At 40.7% G+C, this 16,635-nt stretch overlaps 1 protein-coding gene across 4 annotated transcripts in view; it reads left to right on the plus strand.

The window, feature by feature from the left end:
- The window catches only part of LOC127570472 (RNA-binding protein 33-like), a 126,163-nt gene that overhangs the window by 78,022 nt on the left and 31,506 nt on the right, over positions 1 to 16,635 (plus strand). For all 4 annotated transcript variants that reach the window (XM_052016086.1, XM_052016084.1, XM_052016082.1 and 1 more), the window contains exon 15: positions 13,438 to 14,067. In XM_052016086.1, coding sequence (XP_051872046.1) covers positions 13,438 to 14,067 — 630 coding nt within the window. The remainder of the gene's footprint in view (positions 1 to 13,437; positions 14,068 to 16,635) is intronic.

Below are 16,635 nucleotides of genomic sequence, written 5' to 3' on the forward strand. Positions count from 1 at the left end.
GAGGCAATGAGGATGGAGGACTCCCAAGGTGGAATATGAGTTGTTGTTTCTCCAACCTGTGCCTGGCCTCAACGTGGCAGCAGAGGAGCCCGTGGATAGACATGTCAGTATGGGAATGGGATGTGGAATTTATGTTGGTGGCGACTGGGAGGTTTTGGTTGTTGCGGCGGACGGAGCGAAGGCCCTCGACAAAGCGGTCACCCAGTCTGCGTCAGATCTTACCAATGTCCAGGTGGTCGCACCCTCGACTCACAGGTGAAGCGCTGGGGACCCTGTCTGGTGGTGAGGGAGGAGGTGTAGGGACAGGTGTAGCACTTGGTGCGGTTGCAGGCATAGATTCACTAGTACATTTGCTTTATATTGCATAACTTTTAAACTTCAGTTCATTGCTGTTACCCATCAGGTTTTTGGTTATGGTCTATCAACCAGTTGCATCATTTGTAGCTAAAAGTTGCATCTATTTGATGTTGCTGCTGTAGAAGTAGGTGTTAAAATTTTTTGAAAGCCTAAGACAGGACTGCCTGAGGGTCACGTGCCACCAAGTGATCCCTGGTGGTCTGGCTCTTGTAGTGTGTTCCTATTTAGAAGTTACTGGAACGGATTGTGCTCATATCAGCCTGCTGTCCAGACTTTGCATGTGATCTTGAGAGCATCAGAGGAGCTCTTTAAGGCGTGGGCTTCAACACCTTTGATATAGGGAGCTTTCAGATCAAAACCAAGCAAATCATATTTGCATATATAATTAAGTTCTTGTTCATCTGAACTCATCTATTTGGAATGGTCCTTTCATTTTCCCTGTGTAGTGTCTGGTTGGTTCTTAAATATTTCCTGGAAAATATTCATTCTTCAACATCTGCCTTGAAATAGGGTATCTGATCATTTATTTCTTCATTTTGGGGGATCTGGGTATCACTGGTGAAGTCAACATTTGTTTTATGTTCCTAATTATCCCTGAGAAGGTGGTGGTGAGCTACCTTCTTGAATAGTTGCACTTCTTCTGATAAATGTACTCCCACAGTGCTGTTGAGGGAGTCTTTTGATTCCAGCAACATTGAGGGAATGGCAGTATATTTCCAAATTAGGATGGTATGCGACCTGGAGGGAAACATTCAGGCTGTGAAATTCCCTTACATCTGATAGCCCAGCACTTCTTGGTGATACAGTTTGTGACTTTGGGAGATGCTGTTGCAATTACCTAGATAAGTAACTGCAATGTATTTTGTAGACTGAATCCTCTATCGTCAGTTATGGAAGGAGTTGATGAGGTACGATTCCAGTGGGCTCTTTAGTCATGGATTTTGTCGAACCTCTTGAGAGGCTGTCATCTCAGCAAATGGACGGCATTCCATCACATTCCTGACCTATACCTTAGTAAGTGGTGAAAATTCTTTGGGTGTCAGTAGGCAAGTCTTGTCACCTCAGGATACTCGGCTTCTGACCTCCTTTTGTAGCAATAGGACTTGCATGACTGGTGCAGTTGAGTTTCTGGTCAGTAGTGTCACCCAGATTGTTAATGGTGGTGAACACAGTGATAGTACTGCCATTGAGTATCAGGCATCGGTATGTAGTTAGACTCTCCTGATAGAAATGGTCGTAGCCTGGTACTTCTGTGTTGTGACTGTTCTTTGCCACATATCAGTCTATGTCTAAATGATGTCTTGGTCTTTCAGCATGCAGTAATGGATGGCTTTGTTTGCTGAGGAGTTGCCACTGGGATTGAACATTGTGTAATCATCAGTGAATTTCCCCACTTCTTACTTTAATAGATGGGAGGTCATTCATGAATCGGTTTACGATGCAAACAGGGGTGAATTTTACTCCAATATCATGTGATAGACTCATACAGCCCAGCAACTAGCCCTTTGGTCCATCATCTACACTAATCCCATTTACCACCACTTGATCTGTAGCCTTCCCTGCTACAGTGATTAAAGTGCTCATCTGGATACTTAAAAGTTGTGAGAATCTCTTTCTCCGCCACTTCCTCAGGGAGTGTGTTTCAGATTCACACCACCCTCTAGGTGAAAAGATTCTTCTTCAAATCCCACAGAATGATTACTTTGAAGTATAATATTTAGTCTCTTGGAGGAGATACAGCAGGCTGTTTGTCCCCTGTGATTTGCCTAAACAGCAAAGAGGCAGCTGATCAATGATTCTGCTTCAGATTGAGGTGTGCTTTTTTTTCTGGGTGTTGCTGAAGATCCTTACTCTTGGAATAGTATCATGGTTTTGTTTTCTGTATTTACTTGAACCACTGACTTAGACAGTTTTAAGCTCCTGTGACAATACAACATTCAAATGTACCATTGAATTAGAACTGAAATAACAATTAGCATAAAGGCAAGAGTGGTGCCAGCTGAAATGTTTTTCAGGAAAAGTGTTGTGATTGAGAAGGTATTGTTCAATAAGAATTCTGTGTAGGCATGTGCAGCATTCTTGGGAAATCAATATCTATTTGTGTTATATAATTGATTTAGAATGCTGCTTTTTGTAAATATTAAAGAAAAAGCTTGAGGTTATTCAGCTGCCCCAGTGTTCCAGGATTCAGGAGAACTTAATTTTCAGAAGGAATACTGCTAATGAATAAAAGAAAATGCTGGAAACACTCGGGAGGCAGGAAACATCTGTGGAAAGAAAAACAGGTAATGTTTTGGGTCTCATGGAATTTTGTCAGAACTCAAGGAAGGTCTTGAACCTGAAGCATTCACTCGTGTTTCTCTTCCCACAGATGCTGCCTGACCTGCTGAGTGTTTCTGGCATTTTCTGGTTATACTTTGGATTTAACAGCAATTGGAGGATTTTGATTTTTGTAAATTTCCAGTTTTTGGGGCCATTTCGCTCATTTAATAGAACTCACGAGATTGTAGATTCAAGTCTCAATTCACATTTCCAACACATTGCAGACCTGATGGAGCGCTGTTTTATAGAAAGTGGCAACTTAAGTTATGTTAAGAAGCAGCTTCTTCTGCCTGTTCAACTGGATTTTAAAGATCATTGTCCTACAATCCCTGGTGGATGTCCCTATCTTTGTACAGAGGATAAGAAGAATAGCCAACGATAGCGTTTACCATGTGACTGCACTGCTGCTCTTAGATCTGTATCCCTGCATATATCAGCTTTGGAGAGAATAGATAAGGGATAATTCTTTTCCAGCTTTGAGTAATGGAAAGACTTATAGTTCGTTATGCAAAATTGTGAATCAAGAAACTAAATTTTAAAATAAATTAGAAGTACATTTTTTTTCTTTCATCGTACACAGCTTTTGCTACAAGTGCATAATTATCAAAATATCAAATGAGTTATGCAAATTAATCTGGAGGAAAATTGGGCTTAGATCATTGTATCTATAATTTTATGGTGTAATCAAGTTTTCTGTTAATGTTCTTGCATATTTAAAGATTTTTCAAGGTCACCACTACAGATATGTACTTGAATTTGTAGTTTCAGAAAGATTTGAGAAAACTGTGCAGACGTCAGTTGATGTCAGGATTGAATCTGGGTCACGAACTATGAGGTAGCTGCACCATTGTGCTATCCTAAATCTTGATTGTACTTATTATAACTGAGAAGGAGGCCCTTTGGCCCATTTAATTCTTGCCATTTCCCAAACATGGCAATCCCATCATTTCTATTTCCTCTCCTTATTTCCCTGGCGTCCTGTACTTATTCTCTCTCCTGAAGCCCATCAATTCCCTTTTGAGTCTTTTGTCACTTGCACTTGGGTCAATTTGCAGTGGCCAATTAATACACCAGCACATCTTTAAATGGAGAAGGAGGAAGCCAGAGCACCCAGGAAACCCATATGGTTATGGAGAAAATGGGCAAAATCTACACAGACCCAGGCAGGATCAACCTTGCAGCTCCAGAAGGACCTTGCTTTTATATTACATTTACAGCCTCTTCAAATCTGATTTGCTAATCACTTCCAGAATTTAAGTTTTTATTTCCACTTCCTAGCATGTGCTACTTTTTTTTTGCTGCTTTCATTTTAAATACCGTGATTGGCTCAGGTCTCAACAATCTGAACAAGCAAAGTTACGCATCCAATCATAATTTAAACTTTTAAGCCTGGGTTTCATTTTGCTGAATCTGGGCCAAACACTGTGCAAGGCTAATATAAACCTCTGAGGTTCAGTGTGCAAAACAGAATGCAGCACTCAAGATGATGTTTGACCAGGGTTCTGTGCAACTAAAACCTCACTTCACTTAAAGATTCTAGACTCATAGAGCCATACAGCATGGAAACAGGCCCTTTGGCCCAACTTATCCATGCCAACTGTGTTGCCCAGCGAGCTAGTCCCATTTGCCTGCATTTAGCCTGTAGCCCTCTAAACCTTCCCCTTCCACGTACTTATCTAGATGGCGTTTATATGTTGCTAATGTGCTCGGCTCAACCACCATTTCTGGCAGCTAGTTCTAAATATGCACCACCCTTTACGCGAAGAAGCTGTCCCTGGTGTCCCTTTTAAATCTCTCACCTCTGATCTTAAACCTATCCCCTCCAGTTTTTAGCAACCCCTCCCTGGGAAAAAGACTGTGCTTTCACCCTGTCTGTGCTCCTCATGATCTTGTATACCTCTATCAGGTCATCCCTCAGTCTCCTACGTTCTAGGGAATAAGGATCTTGTATATGCAACCTCTCCTTGTAACTCAGGCCCCCAAGTCCAGGCAACATCCTGGTAAATCTTTTCTACACACTTTCTCATTTAATAACATCTTTCTGATAACAGGGTGACCAGACCTATAGATAATATTCCAAGTGTGGCCTCACCAACATCTTGTATAATTGCAACATAACTTCCCAACTTCTATACTCAGTGCCCTGACTGATGAAGGCCAGCGTGCCAACAGCCTTCTTCACCGCCCTATCTACCTGTGATGCCACTTTCAGCAAACTCCTAGGTCCCTCTGTTCCATAACACTCCCCAGAGCACCACCTTTCATTGTATAAATCCTACCCTTGTTTGACCTGCCAAAATGCGGTACCTCACATTTACTAATCCTCATCCCACATGCCTAGCTGATCAACATCCCCCTGAAATTTTTCATAACGTTCTACAGTATCTACAACACCACCTATTTTAGTATCACCTGCAGACTTACTGACTATGCCTTGTACATTCACATCCAAATCGTTAATATAAATTACAAACAACAAAAGTCTCAGCACCGACTCCTGTGGCACACCACTAGACACAGGCCTTCAGTCTAGAAAAAAAAACCCTCGACCATGACCCTCTGCTTCCTACCACTGAGCCGATTATGAATCAAATCTGCTATGAGAGACCTTGTCAAAGACCTTGCTTAAAGTCCATATAGACAACATCCACTGCCCTACCCTCATCTACCCTCTTGGTTATTTCCTCGAAGAAGTCCAAGAGTTTCGTCAGACACGACTTTCCATGCACAAAGCAGTGCTGACTGTCCCAAATCCGACCCTGTCTCTCCAAACGTTGGTAGATCCTGTCCCTCAGAATCTGCTCCAGCAATTTACCCACCATCGATGTCCGACTCACAGGCCTGTAGCTTCCTGGCTTGTTTTTGCTATCCTTTTTAAACAATGGTACCGCATTAGCCACTCTCTAGTCCTCCGGAACCTCACCTGTGACCAGAGATGAAGTAAAATCTCTGCAAGGCCCTCAGCAATCTCTTCTATAGCTTCCCACAAGGTCTGAGAATGCACCAGGTCAGGCCCTGGGGATTTATCTACCTTAATGTACTTTAAGGCCTTCAATACCTCCTCCCTGCTAATTTGCATGTGGTTCAAGACAACACCACTCATTTCCCCATTTCCTTAGCTTCCATCGTTTGCTCCAGACTAAAAGCTGAAGAGAAATATTTATTAAAAATCTCACCCATTTCCTTTGGTTTCACACACAGATGGCCAGGCTGATGTTTAAGGGGACCAATTCTCTCCCTAGCCACCCTTTTAATATACATAATAAGATCTTTTGGGATTTTGACTCGCCTTGCTTACCAGATCCTTCTCAGTTCCTCTTTTTGCCTTCCTAACTTCTCTCTTAAGTGCACTCCTACACTTCTTGTAGTCATCAGAAGATTCATTAGTTCCCTGTCTAATTCTTTTAAGATAAAAGCTCACATTACATAACAATGTTTTCAACAACATTTTGTACCAATATTGTAGCCTTCTGTGCACTTTGATCCAGAATGGCTTTGCTCCTCGACATAGTTCAGTTTTACCATCAAAGTATTCTGATTTAATTTTCTCATATCCAGAATGAAAGATCGCTTACTTCCTACATTTTTCTATCTACCACTCCATCCTTCTCCCATCTCCATTGCCGACAGTAACTTCCAACTTTGTGTCATTTTGTAAACTTAGATATCCAACTTTATTTGTCATAAACATTAAAAAGATGAGACATTTTACATAACTCTGGGGAGCACTACTTGCCAATGTCTAGTTAATCCAGGATTAACCTTTTCTTCCTTCTGACAACTGCCAATCAGATGTCATGTCACAAAGTTACATCCAGTTCTGCAAAGTTTGATCCTTTTCAATAATCTTGGGGAATTTTATCAAATGTCTTCTACATAAGTAGATTGATAGCATCCATTGGCACTCCCCAATCCATTATGCTGGCAACCTGTTCAAAAATGTAACTGGATTAGTCAAATGTGACCTGACCTAACCTTACCATTCATATTTGACTCTTTTTGATGAATTTAGATTTTTGCAATTGCTTCGTGATACTTTCTCTGAGATTCTTGTAACACCCAGAATTGATATTAAACTGACAGATCACGCTCCTTTATAAATAATGTAGCAGTATTAACCGATTCATTGAGTGAATCTAGGAAGCTTTGGAGAACTATGATTAAATGAATCAGCAGTTTCATCACTTTTTTTTAATATCATGTGGCTCAGGTCCTGGAGAGTTGTCTGTATTATATTCCATTGTTTTCTTTATTACTAGCTTTTTTAAAAATTAAATTCACGAAGTCCTTTCCACAACTGATTGTTATGGCCTTTTGTATAGCAGGTATTTTGTTTTATTCCTTCACTGAAAATTGATACAAAGCACTTATTTAGCAAGTCTGATGTTTCCTTCAGATTTCTTTGTGGTCTAACCTGCATCCCTGTTTAACATGCTCAAATTTCCCATTAGTGATCTCTTCCACTGATTTGTTCTTAAGGTAAATGTCTGAACTAAATGTTATTCAAACCCTAATACTATTTTGACTTGAGAGATGACTGAAGTCACAAACAAAGCCAATTAAGCCAGAGGAACTTGATAAGAGTCTACAAGGCTGGTAGAAGGGCACTCAAGAAGAAACTTCTTGAAGGCATGGTCCAGCAGGAGTAGTGTTCTCTTTCCAACCTTGAAAGGAATTTCTCAGCCTCCTGCCCAAATCATCCCTTTTCCATGACTGTATTTGACTCAGACACTGGAAGTCTTTCACTCAACCTGTCAGCTCTATAATAAATTTATGCATTGAGCTTAATTCAAGACTTGCATTTTTGATTGATTTTAAAACCTGGTTTCCAGGTTGGTATCAGATATAGTGTGAAAATATATTTTTGGAGCAGCTCTTTCAAATCGGCTGTTGAGTGAGCCAATTCAAAATAACTGACGATGCATTGATTTTAATACAATTTATACTTAAAGGAGTTGCTGAACTCATTGTAAAAAGGATCAGGATGCGACACTCAGACTGAGTCATCCTAGGTTATTGGCTATTAACGAAAGCTGCTCTCTCTCCAAGTCATTGACCTCATTCTGTTGAGCCGGTTTTCATGTTCCTTCTCAAATATTAAAACTGATACATGGGGCTAATTAACTAATGGCATGAAGCTACAGGGTGAGAATGACAGATTAGTATTGATAGATCATCAGATCAAATGGAGTGAGACACACACAAAAAGCTGGAGGAAGTCAGCAGGTCAAGCAGCATCTATGGAGGGAAATGGACAGTTGATGTTCCGGGTTGAGACCCTTCATCATCCAGATAAAGGGTCTCAACCCGAAACGTTGACTGTCCATTTTCCTCCATTGGTGCTGCCTGACCTGCTGACTTCCTCCAGCTTTTTGTGTGTTTGCTCCAGATTCCAGCATCTGCAGTCTCTTGTCTCCATTTAAATAGACTGGAGATTAGTAGTGATAGTTACTGGAATGGCAACAAGTTGAGGATTTGGTCATATCCTTTTTAAATGGTCTTTAAAATGAACACAAGTAGTGTTTTCTGTTGTTCTTCCATTATATTTCGTTCTTCAAATGCTAGGATTTGGAAACGTTTGACTGACTTTCTGTTGGTCTTTAGATAAATTAAACAGAGTTTTTTCAGAGCAGAGCAGACCAGACGGCAGGAGGCATGCCTATATACCTCGGGAAAATCTGATTCATTTTAGAAATAGGTCCATTCGGGTCAGGCAAGCTGGCCCTTCTCACTTTGTGGCAGCTTGGAACTGGAATTTACATCAGGTTTCACAGATAGCTTTGAGATGCCAAGCATTTTATGTTCTTTGGGGGAATTGGCATTCAACAGGTATAATGTTGTGATTAGCCATTTCTTTGTGTTAGTCGTACGTGTGAAAGCTGTTTTAAAAGTCCAGGAGAGAATTGATATTGTACCTTGTATCCCTGAATCTGCCATCTCTCCTGGATGACCTTAAGTTTTTAGAGTTGGTAAATTGGCCAGCACCTCTTTCTGGGTCTCCTCAATATGAGGGGATAGTTTTGCTTAAATGAACAAGCATAATGCTTGTTAATATACAACTGTAGAAAGAAATAACAATAGTTGTATTTGTGAAACTGACTATGACAATCAGTGAGAAAATGCCAGCAATGGTGTATTTTGTGAGGAAAATAAATTAATAATTTTAATGTTGTGTACACTGCTTCAAATGTTACAAAACTATAAGAAAAATAAATACTTACATCATGTACTTCATAATTCTAAGGAAATTAAATGTGAAAAGAAACATATGTTTTGGGTATCCTCACAGTCTCATACAGATTTATAGTAGTTACAACTGAAAAGATGAGCACTCAGCCTTTAGTCCTTGTGTAGGCCCTGACTGTTCATTTGGAGCTGATTAATCCAGTCTTATTTTCTTGCCTTTTCACCATTCTCTTTTATTCTCCCTTTTGATCTGTATGAAATGATGGTCAAATGTAACTTTTGAGATTAGATTACTTAAAATTCAATGGAACACAAATATTGACTGCTTTCAGAACAACTGTTACATGTGAACGCACTTATTCAAAGATTATTCTATTTTCTTAAAATCTTTCTTCAGTTTGTATTCACTTTATATTTGCAGGGATAGAGCATGATTTTTCTTCACTTAACTGGCAGCTTCACTTGTGAACAAAGTTAAAATGGTGTGAATTAACAACCCACTTTGTTCTTAGAGTCATAGAGTTGTACAGCATAGAAACGGGTCCTTCGGCCCACTATGTCCATGCTGACCATCGTGCCTACCTGTACTAATCCCATGCCTGCATTAATTCCGTACCTGTCCATGCCTTGGTCATTCAAGTACCTCTCCAGATTTCCCTTAAATGTTGCTATTGTTCCTGCCTCTACCACCTCCTCTGGCAGCTTATTCCAGATAACCAACTATAATCTGTGTGAAAAATCTACCCCTCAGATCCCCTTTAAACTCCTTCCCTCTCACCTTAAACCTATGCCCTCTAGTTTTAGACACCCCTACCGTGTGAAACAGACTCTTGTTATCTACCCCATCTGTGCCTCTCAATTTTATAAATCTCTATCATGTCACTTCTCAGCCTCCTTTGCTCCAGGGAAACAGACCCCAGCCGATCCAATCTCTCCTGATAACTCGAGCCCTCCATTCCAGGCAACATCCTTATGAATCTTTTCTGCACCATCTCCAGCTTAAGCACATCTCTCCTGTAGTGTGGCAACCATTACTGCACACAGTTCTGCAAGTCTGGCCTAACCAATGATTTGTACAGCTTTTTATATGACACCCCAACTCTTGTATTCAGTGCCTCAGCTGATGAAGGCGTGCATGCCATATATCTCCTTCAACACTCTATCAACCTGTGTTGCCACTTGCAGAGAACTATGTACTTGTACCCCAAGGTGTCTCTGTTCAACAGTACTGCCCAGGGCCCTGCCATTCCTCATGTATGTCAAGCCTTCATATAACTTCCCAAAATGCATCATTTTGCACTTGCGTAAATTAAAGTCCATCTGCCATTACCTTGCCCGCTTTCCCAGTTGATCCAGATCCCGTTGTAACCTCAGATGGCCTTTTTTACTGTCCACTATACAATCAAATTTGTTGTCATCTGCAAACTTACTAATTGTGTATTCTCATCCAACTCGTATGACAAACAACAGAGAACCCAGGACCGATTCCCTGTGGCACACCACTGGTCACAGGTCTCCAATCTGAAAAGGAACCCTCCACTACCACCCTCTGTCTCCTACCGCCAAGCCAATTTTGTATCCAATTGGCTAAGTTATCCTGGATCCCATGTGTTCTAACCTTTCAGACCAGCCTACCACGTAAGACCTTGTCCATGTAGACAACATCTACCACCCTATGTTCGTCAATACTCTTGGTCATCTTTTCAATCAAATTTGTGAGACATGATTTCCCTCGAACAAAGTCATGCTGCCTATCCCCAATCAGTCCTTGCCTTTCCAAGTGCAAATAAGTCCTGTATCTCAGAATCCCTTCCAATAAGGTTTCCATTGCTGATGTAAGGTTCATTGGCCTGTAGTTCCCTGGCTTATCCCTGCTGCCCACCTCAAATAAAGGCACAACATTAGCTATCCTTCAGTCTTCTGGTACCTTGCCTGTAGCTAACAAAGTTACTAAAATCTATGCCATGGCCACAGCAATCTCCTCCCTTGCTTTCCATAACATCCCAGGGTACATCTGGTCAGGCCTGTGATTTATCCACCTTTGTTTCAGGACCTCCAACACCTCGTCCTTCATAACGTTGATATGCTCCAGAAAATGTTGTCTCCCTTGAATTCACTAGCTTCTGTGTCCTTCTCCACTGTAAATACAGATGGGACCTTGCCCATTTGCTTTGGATCCATGCATAGATTACCAAGTTGATCGTCAGGACACCCATTCTCTCCCTTTTAGTATTCTGATAGAATCTTCTAGGATTTTCCTTTTCCTTAAATGAGGAGGGTGAAAAGGGGTCGTAATGTATCCCTGGCAGATTAGGAAAAGGAGAATCCTAAAAGATTCTATCAGAATATTAAAAGGGAGAGAGTAGGTATGGTCCTAAATCCCTTTTATTCAAGGGATTTGTTTGATCCTCCTTTTTCCTGACCAAACCCTCAATGCCCTCCATCAACCAGGGTTCCCTAATCCTGCCAGCCTTGCCCTTACCCTGAATTCTTCCCATCTCATTTTTAAAAGCCTTCCACTTGCCAAACATCCCTTTACCTGCAAACGATCTCTCCCAATTAACTTTTGCAAGTTCCAGTCTAATGCCATCAAAATTAGTTTTGCTCCAATTTAGGATTTTAACTTGAGGACCAGTCCCATCTTTTTCATGACTATCTTGAAACTTACAAAATTATGGTCGCTGGTCCCAAAGTGCACCACCACGTCAACAACTTGCTCGGCTTCATTTCCTAAGAAGAGGTGGAGTGCAGCCCCCCTTCCCAAGTAGGGCCACCTACATATTTCTTCAGAAAACTTTCCTGGACACAACATATTAGGGTATTTAAAATCACCTACCATTACAACCCTATTATTCCTACACCTGTTTGTGATTTTCCTACATATCTACTGTTAATCCCATTGACTGTTGGGGAGGGCTGTAGTATAATCTCATCAAAATGATTCCCACTTTTTTATTCCATGTTCTACTCCTGTGGCCTTGCTGGATGTTCCCTGGCTTATTTTCTCTAAGTTTTGCCATGATGCTCTCCCTAATCAAATGTGCAACTTCCCCTCCTCTCTTCCCTCAAACTCTGTCGTACTGGAAGCACTGGCACCCCAGAACATTGAGCTGCCAGCCTATCTCTCAACCTCATTTTCCTAATAGTTGCAATATCACATTCCCATGAGCCGATCCATGCTCCAAGTTCAAGTGCCTCACCTGTGAGTCTTCTTGTATTAAAGTAAATGTAATTTAGCCTATCAGATGTTCCACACACTCTGTCCTGGCCCTGCCTGACTTTTCTGCTGCACTTGCTTACTGTAATCTCCTATATTTGCTGCATTTTTCTCATCTGATGCACTATTACTTTGGGTTCCACCCTGCCAGACTACTTTAAATCCTCTTGAGTAGCACTAGCAAACTTCTCCACAAGGATATTGGTTTGTCTCCCCACATTCCCACATCCTCCCTCCCCCCCCCCCCCCCCCCCCCCCCCAACGTTAAGATGCAACCCGTTCCTCTTGTACACATCACCTCTCACCTCTGCTCATATGCCCGCACCTGCTCTTCAGCCATGCATTCTTCCTACTCCTATCTTCACTGGTGCATGGCACAGGGAGTGATCCTGAGATTACAACCTTCAAAGCCTTGCTCTTTAATCTTCTACCTAACTCCTGATATTCACTTGTCTCCCTTCCTTTGTTGGTGGTACCAATATAGACCATGACCTCTGGCTGCTCACCCTCATCTTTCAGTGTCCTGTGCCCATTCAGAGACATCCATGACCATGGCGCCAGGAAGGCAACACACCATACAGGTCAAGGCAGGATTCCATTCCTGTGAACTGTTCGTAACCCAAACAGCTCACAAGTTGGAAGTGCATCTGTGAACCAAGTTCTTAGGTGGCAAAGGTCCCCTATCACCACCACTTGCCTAGACTTTGACCAATCCTGCTGTGCAACAGAGCCAGCCATGGTACTACTGATCTGGCTGCTGTTGTTGCTTTCCCCTGAGAGGCCATTTCCCCCTCAAACAATATCCAGAATGGTGTACTTAGAGAGGGGAACAGCCACAGGAGACCTACCTGCCTGCCCCTCCTGGTGGTCACGCATCTGAACTTGCTGTATGACCACCTCCTTGAAACTCCAATGTCTAACATCTTCTGCCTCCTGTATGCTCCTCAGAGTTCAACTGCTGCTCCGAGTCATATGGTCTGAGAGGAGTGCAGCTGCATATACCTCCTGCAAGTGTAGTTGTCAGGACACTTGCCTTCTCTCTGATCTCCCACATTTCACAGGAAGAACATACCGCTCCACTGACTGCTATTTCTACCTCTGAAGTTAGTATTGGGTTAAAAGAAAGAAAAAAGATGGACCTTGCCTTCCTCCAACTCCCCACTTTTTTCTTCCATGGAGACTATCTTGTTGAATGCCATCTCTAAGTTATCAACTTTTTGTGCAGGTTTGTCTCAGAAAGATTCCCTTTAGCTTCAGCTCTTCAATAGGTAGTTTAAATGTTGTTTAAATTCATCTCCTTCAACGCTGACATTTTGTTTCATTAAATTTATTGACCATTTTTGTTTCTCTGCCAGTCTGCAGATGAAGATGAGGAAACAAGGGTGTATCGTTTGAAAATTGAGGAACAGAAAAGACTCAGAGAAGAAATACTGAGACAGAAGGAACTCCGACGGCAGCAGCAAGCTGGTGCCCGAAAGAAAGAACTTCTCGAAAGACTTGCACAGCAACAACAGCAACAGCAACCACTAGCACAACAACCATCTCAACAACAACTAGCCAATACACAACAGGCTCCCCAGAATGTTAACCCAGCTACACTACAGGCTGTAAATCAAGCACAGCCAAATATAAAGAATAGACTGTTCACAAGGAAACAGACTACAGGAGTACAGCAACAAGCCAATAGAACTCAACAATCTGGAAATATTCTGCAAGTTCAGACAGAAATGAGAAAGAATGTCAACCAAATCAAACAGGTCAGATCTGCACCCTTAAATCAATTACAATTTCCCAAACTGGCCCAGTCTAAACCTGTTGGCACATCAGGACCCAGTGTACAATCTGTGAAGATGGTTATTCCTGCAATCAAGTCCCAAGAATTAAAGCCTGGTATTAAACGGACAGTAATGCAAAGAATGAACAGTGGAGGAGGGGATGGGCCTCACATTAATCCCAAAGTAAGGGTACTCAAGCTACCAACGATGGTAAGACCCAAGTTTCTTTGTGAAAATGTGGAATGATGCTAATTTTGAAAAAATAAATATTTGGAAAGCATTTTCCATATTAAATAATCAGAAGTATCATTGGGAAAGCTGAAGGAAAGAAGAGCCTACATTACTCAAACAGTATTTGATCTTTGTACATATTGCAGTTACTGTATCTACCTGCTTTTGTTTTATTTCTGGATCTCTTTGTACTTAGCATTTTTTTTCAAACTGTAGATAATATATTACTAGCATTGGTTTCAGAAGTTTAAAAAACTATTACATTGGCAAATCCTTTTAAGGTCTCATTTACAGTGCTGAATGTAATTATTCATACAGTTTTTATAAGGGATTTTGGTGCTTGGTATTAATTGATGACCCATTGGCAGTGGTTCCCAGATTTCCATTATTTTTGAGCAAATTGAAAGCCTGGGACATCATCTGGTTTCACCTCTTAAGTATGTCTACTGCACTTAAAGTCCAGCATGATAGAAATACACTCTGGAAAAATTATCAAAATTTTGACTCAATGGTGAATTGCCTTAAATCTGGCTTTTTCTTTTGCCAGATGGTATTGCTTGAACATGTGCAAAAATAATCTATTGCAGTATGGGCACCAAAGTAAAATCTCCTGTAGGTAAAGCCCATGTGTACTAATTAAACTTTTGACTGATCTTAATAGTACTTCAAATGATTCGGGTTTTTGCGGCTTAGTATGAAAGAAGGATGTTAAATCTGCTTATTTTCCCATAAATGCCAATGGGATTCGAACATAAATCTGAATTTTTTTTTATTTGCAAGTGGTAATAAAAGCATTGTGTCACTGTTAATAGATTCTTGTCTTGGAAAGTCTGCCGGCAGCTGAATTGGTGGCAGTACCTTTGACAGTGCAGTGTAGCCTTTTTATAAAGGGAATCTTTGCGATGCTGCCCAGGAAGCTGCACTGCTGTCGTTCTGTGTACTCTGACAATGTTATCTTTTCTCTCAGTACAGAGTATCAAATGTCTGTCAGGAATACAGAAATTAATTTAATGTCACCTGACGTGCAATTAATCTTTAGAGGTTTTCATAATACCTGTACAGAAAGAGTTGCCAGTTTGCAGGATTTGGATTTCGGGGCTTAGTTGTAGATAAGGGAAATTAATTTTTCATCAGCGTTAGTACAGGCTAGCAGGACCACAAAGACTGCAGCAAATGGATGGGGAATTTGTCATGTGTTGTCACTCCAGAATAATGGTACTTAACATTTGATAGGTGTAATCAAGAGAGGTGCAATTCTATAGAAGGGGATTAATCAATTTGCACTCTGCTGAATGTGGTTGGTGTTATCACCACTTGCTTGGGTTTTAGAATAGGAATAAGATTTAATCAGTTAGATTTTGAAGGTCTTTTGGAAAGGGTTTTTCCGAGACAAAACTGATAGAATTTAATAAAAATATAATGGTGTTCTGGCAGAAGTGTGCAATTCATGTTTGGAGGCTGCGTATTTGCTAAATTTAAATCATTGATAAAACGTATTTTTTTAAAAAAGAATATTGAAGACATTTATGAAGATGTAACTTTTTGATATTTGAAAATTAAGGACATTTTTGTCAAGTGAAGGATGTTCTTTTAAACTTTATATTTGCGAAAACTCATAGACGTATACATAAAATATAAACACTTCTTCCCAGCTTGTAAATGCTTGTTTATTTTCTTCACAAGCTGAGAAGCCTAACCACAATTATTACCCAGTTCCATTTAATGCATTAGAAAACCCAAAAATTGCAGGTGGTGGAAATGACAAGTAAAATCAGAATGCCGGGAATACTCAGCAGTTCAGGCAGCATCTGTGGAAAGAGAGTTAGTGTTTCAGAACTTTGAAGCATTAACTCTGTTTCTCTCTTCACAGATGCTGCTCGACCTTTTAACCCATTTTCCTTCAACCATCTATTCCGTGTAAATTTCCTTGTTGCCGTACTTTCTGACTCGACCACTAACCCTGGAAGTGAATCCCCAGCCTTGCAACCCTGCAAAGCAGTTTCTCCTGGTCTCTCCTAACATTCCAGAATTTAATCCTAAATCTGTGTTCTGTGTCTTGATGACTCAATATTGGAAACTGTCTACTTCTAGCAACCTTGAGGAGTTTTTCAGGACTTTAAACTTTTTTTTCCATATTATATATTGGTGTCATTGAATAATATGCTTTTTTAGTCATTGAAATGAAAATGTCAAGCTATTGACCTATATTTACTGTATTTTTTTCTGTTGAAATTCTATGTATTCACTGGGACTAAGATTTGGATTGTATATTTTTACCAGTTGAAAGTTAAATTATTTGGTCATGTAAAAAAAATTGTTTGAAGAACATGATGCAAGTGGTCAGTCTTTTAATATTGCTAACATTGGGAGCACAATACAAGCATTTAGGTGAACAGGAGTGTAGGAAGGAGTGATGAACAAAACCAGACACGTGATTGTAGTTGAGCAGTCAGGTCTGAAAAAGCTCATTGACTTTCATTGATTAGTATATAAGGACATCCATGTTCATCTGAACACCAATGCCTTACAGTCTCTTACCATTTAACA

This window comes from Pristis pectinata, chromosome 5, assembly GCF_009764475.1.
Source record: "Pristis pectinata isolate sPriPec2 chromosome 5, sPriPec2.1.pri, whole genome shotgun sequence".
In the NCBI taxonomy this organism is placed as follows: Eukaryota; Metazoa; Chordata; class Chondrichthyes; order Rhinopristiformes; family Pristidae; genus Pristis; species Pristis pectinata.